Source organism: Rhagoletis pomonella, unplaced genomic scaffold (genome assembly GCF_013731165.1).
Source record: "Rhagoletis pomonella isolate Grant_MI unplaced genomic scaffold, Rhpom_1.0 Rhpom_scaffold_00004, whole genome shotgun sequence".
In the NCBI taxonomy this organism is placed as follows: domain Eukaryota; kingdom Metazoa; phylum Arthropoda; class Insecta; order Diptera; family Tephritidae; genus Rhagoletis; species Rhagoletis pomonella.
This window is the reverse complement of record NW_023458558.1, coordinates 19,704,037-19,708,157: the sequence shown is the minus strand read 5'-3', so window position 1 is coordinate 19,708,157 and position 4,121 is coordinate 19,704,037. Positions and strand designations below refer to the sequence as shown.

At 35.3% G+C, this 4,121-nt stretch overlaps 1 protein-coding gene across 1 annotated transcript; it reads left to right on the top strand.

Annotated features, from left to right (window-relative positions):
• Positions 1-527: 527 nt before the first annotated feature.
• LOC118738136 (putative nuclease HARBI1) lies at positions 528-1,870 on the top strand. The gene is made up of 2 exons (XM_036469057.1): positions 528-1,152; positions 1,222-1,870. Exons 1-2 carry the CDS (start codon positions 737-739, stop codon positions 1,868-1,870), a joined length of 1,065 nt encoding a protein of 354 aa, XP_036324950.1. The 5' UTR covers positions 528-736.
• The last annotated feature ends 2,251 nt before the right edge of the window (positions 1,871-4,121 follow it).

Genomic DNA, 4,121 nt, shown 5'->3' with positions numbered 1-4,121 from the left:
TGCAATACTACCCCACTGCTGCTGCAAGCAAAATGATTTCTTGCCTATTTTCAGTAATCTGAGCCCGCTAACTGTTGTTCGCTCGCTCGTTTGTTCGTTAGACGCGACCGGAAGTGGGTGCTATGTGTGATTGAATATGCTTGAATTTATAACCTTGTGCATATGCATACATATGTATGTATGTATGCGAGTTCTTAAATAACACCGTGCAACAAAAATTTTAGTTTGAGGCTTTTTATTTCCATATACATATGTACATACATATACAGGGTGTCCTAGACCACCCGACCATCCACTCTAAAATGGAGGGAAATGTTTTTCATTGAAAACCCAAATCCGGCACGCTCCATCTTTTGTTGGTAATATCGACTACCCATTTCGACCGGAAGTAGGTTAAACTAACCGCAAGTCCATTTTTTTTTTAATTATACACAATTTTTTACTACATATTCGGATAAATGACTTTCAGTTTAACCAGGCTATTCTGATGTCGGTACAACAGTCACCACGGTTACAATTGACCACTTTGGTTACAAATTCAAAATATCGGTATTCTGAATTCTTGATACCGTGACAAAAGTTACAAAAATTGTTACCTGCCAATTAGGAGGTAACAAGCTCGTTACAGCTGTTTTCATGTGTACATATTTCGAGTTGTGCGAATCAAAGATAATTAAAATTATAAAATTAATAAAGTTTGCTTATTGAAGTCGCCAATTAAACTTTTAAGCAAAGAATGGAAGAAGCACTTTTAGTTCTTTGTGCTATGCAAATGGAGCAGGAAGAAGTGTTGGAAAGGAAACGGCTGCTCAGAAGCCTGCGGGACAGCAGTGACCCATTCTCCATGTCTGAAACAGTTTTCGTACAATATTTTCGCCTGTCTAAAGCGGTGTGTAATGAGCTTATTGAAGAGCTCATGCCATTTGATGATCAGAAGACATCGCTTCCATTTGGCCTACGCTTTTTTGCTTCCCTTTATTTCTTCGCCAATGGATCATACCAAAAATGCGTTGGAAACAATTTTGTGGCTTCAATGAGCCAGCCGTCAGTGTCGCGATCACTTCAGCACATATCAGCTATTATTGTTAACAGAAAACTAAACGAAGTAAATTTTCCCAAAACAAATGAAGAACAATTGACCATCAAAACGGGGTATACAGTTCAATGGAAAAGTATTTAGTTGTAATTTAATACACGCCTCTATTTATAATATTTTTACAGCTTTTACGTGTCTTTCGGCGTAAAAAGTACAATAGGCGCGATCGATTGCACCCACATTGCAATTATTGCTCCTTCGTCGATTGATCCTTCAAAGCCAAGCAGCCTCTACATGAATAGAAAAGGATTTTATAGCATAAATGTGGAAGCCGTTTGTGATCATAGCCTAAAATTTTTAGCAGTGAACGCTAGATTTCCGGGCTCATGCCATGATTCCGGAATTTGGACAACATCGGCAGTACGCTTGTTCATGATGAGACAAAGTGGTAGCTGGCTTTTGGGAGACCAAGGATATCCCCTGGAGCCTTGGCTTCTAACTCCAATTCCAGAGCCATCCAGTACACAAGAGGAAAGGTACAATAAGTTACATGCCAAAGCTCGCAATGTAGTTGAGAGAGCTTTCGGGGTGCTAAAATCGCGATTTAGGTGCCTTTCGAAGCATCGAGCTTTGCACTACAGTCATGAAAGAGCAGTCAACATTATAAATGCGTGCGTAATTTTGCATAATATTGCATTAAAGAAATGTCCGCTTACTTTTATCGAGACTAATGAGGCAGAATTCGATACTCCATCCACACCAGCAAACGTTATTCGAAGTCAGTATTATCGTGAAGGTCAGATAATACGTTCTCGATACATTCAAACGCTTTAAAACGAAATTATCTACCACGGGGCATTGTTGCTTTATTAGTGAACTAGCTTACGGTACCGGACAAAAGTATTTGTACAGACAATTTTTCGCAATGGTTATTATTCTAATTTCTTTCCACTAATTTTTTATAAAAATATAGTTAATACTACAACAAAAAACATAAAGATATAATCTCTAAACTTTCTGCAAAACTTAGGAAAATCCAAAATATCGCATAACCATTTCCAACTTCCTATCAGATTTTCTGGAAAAAATCTAAGTATGCAGTTTTATAGCCCATTAGATTTTAGTATAACAAAATGCAAGTTTAAAGTTGCTAATGAATCGCGTTGATTTTCTAAAAAATTTTTTGTTAACGATGTCAGTAATTTTTTCCATACGAAGTGCATACATACATATGTATGTAAATACATATCGCTCATTTATTTCAATAGCGTCATAATCCAAAAATTGCAAATATTGAGTTAAGTACCTAGAAATTGCAGCTACTTCTTCCATGTTGTGTAAAAATTTCATAGTTACATATCGTCGTTTAAAGTACAAAACAGCGTCATTCTGCAAAACCGCGTAACTGACATTGGCTGCCAAAAATTGGATTTGCTCACACAAGCTCTTGGCTCAATCCTTATCCATTTGTCCTGAAATATACTAGCCAGAAGTGCGATTTCTTTATAAAAAAGAGAACCATTTTGAAATATGGGCGTTTTTACACTCTAGAAAATGATTTCTAAAACTTCACATACGCGGTTCTGCATATGATGGATTTCATCGAATTACAACTCCCACATCATTTAATGAAAAAAATAAAATAATTTATTCACGACTTTTTCCATTTCAGTTATGAAAGCATAATTCAAATAAAACAGCATTTGCTTTACTTCAAAGCTATATTAGCATGACCATGTAACAAAATAATCTCCTGCAAATTCATTCAAATATGTGCATATGTGTATATCATAGATGGGCACACCAATACAGTCTCATTTTGTCATGGTATTCGTGAATCGCGCTGAGTAACAGTTGCCACTTTTCTATATTGTACAAAAGTGCGTCGTTTTTTGCGCGTGTTAGAAAACGCTCTTACAAATTTATATTTAATTTGTATTATGAACATGAAACGAAAATAATAAAATATAATAAAAAAATAATGAAGAAATAATTTCAAATAATGAATTATGAAATTAATTTTTATAAGTACATATGTACGTGCATGAAAAGTTTTTTAATTTAATTTCATTAAACTAATGTTTTAAAAAATGATAGTTTATTCAACAACAAAATTCACGAATTTAAAATTTCTAAACTTTGTAAAAAACTCAGTATTCAATAAAGTATACTAAATATATTAAATTGCCGTATCGTACATACATATATACATAAAACCCATTACAAAAAACTTTAAATTGGTATACACAGTTCGGCAGTTTGACTTTTTTACCATGACAAATAATGTCGCCTTATATTAAAAGAACGATTCCAAGTAGTCGTATTACCACATAACAAGCATTGGGCATTATTGGCTTTTCTTAAAACCGAAAATTGTAATTGGCACTCATACGCAGCCATTTTGGGCATTGTTACATATATAGGTGGCAACAACGCGCTGAAATTACGAATAAAAATATTCAACAGCGAAGCGTGCTGTCACTCTCATGAAAACTGAAAGCAGACTGAATTGAAATTCGCTGCGTCGTTTCTGTATACGTATAAGCGCTGCGACGCAGACGCTACTCGCGAGTAGCGTTTTGCCCATCATTGGTGTATATGTTAGTGTACATATGTGCATACACACATCGATAGATATGTACATTATATAAGCATGTAGCAAATTAAATATACTTAAACAATAAAAGAAATAATAAACTCAGTCTTTTTATAAGTTAAAAAACGCCAGTACAGCAAAAAAAATTAGTGTGCTTAAAGCCGGCTGAGCGAAATCAGCAATACAATACAATAAATGATTATATTAAGGCTTTTTCATAGCTTCAGCAAGAGCTAAAAATCCTTCTCCTAGTTTAGCTAGAGCATCATTAGTTCTTGTTTGCTGCTCAAGCATACGGCCATCGTACTCTTCTCGCTTTCTAATATGTTTTAACACAACATCTACGAGTTCCTGTGATCCTCCTCTTTTGTTGTTTGTTCTGGATGGTGTTGCCTCAATGGGTGAGTTGGAAGAAGAAATATCGCTGCGAGAAAAAATATTGGTTCTGCAGAGTGGACTATTGCTGACGGGTGGACTGCAGGGTTCTTC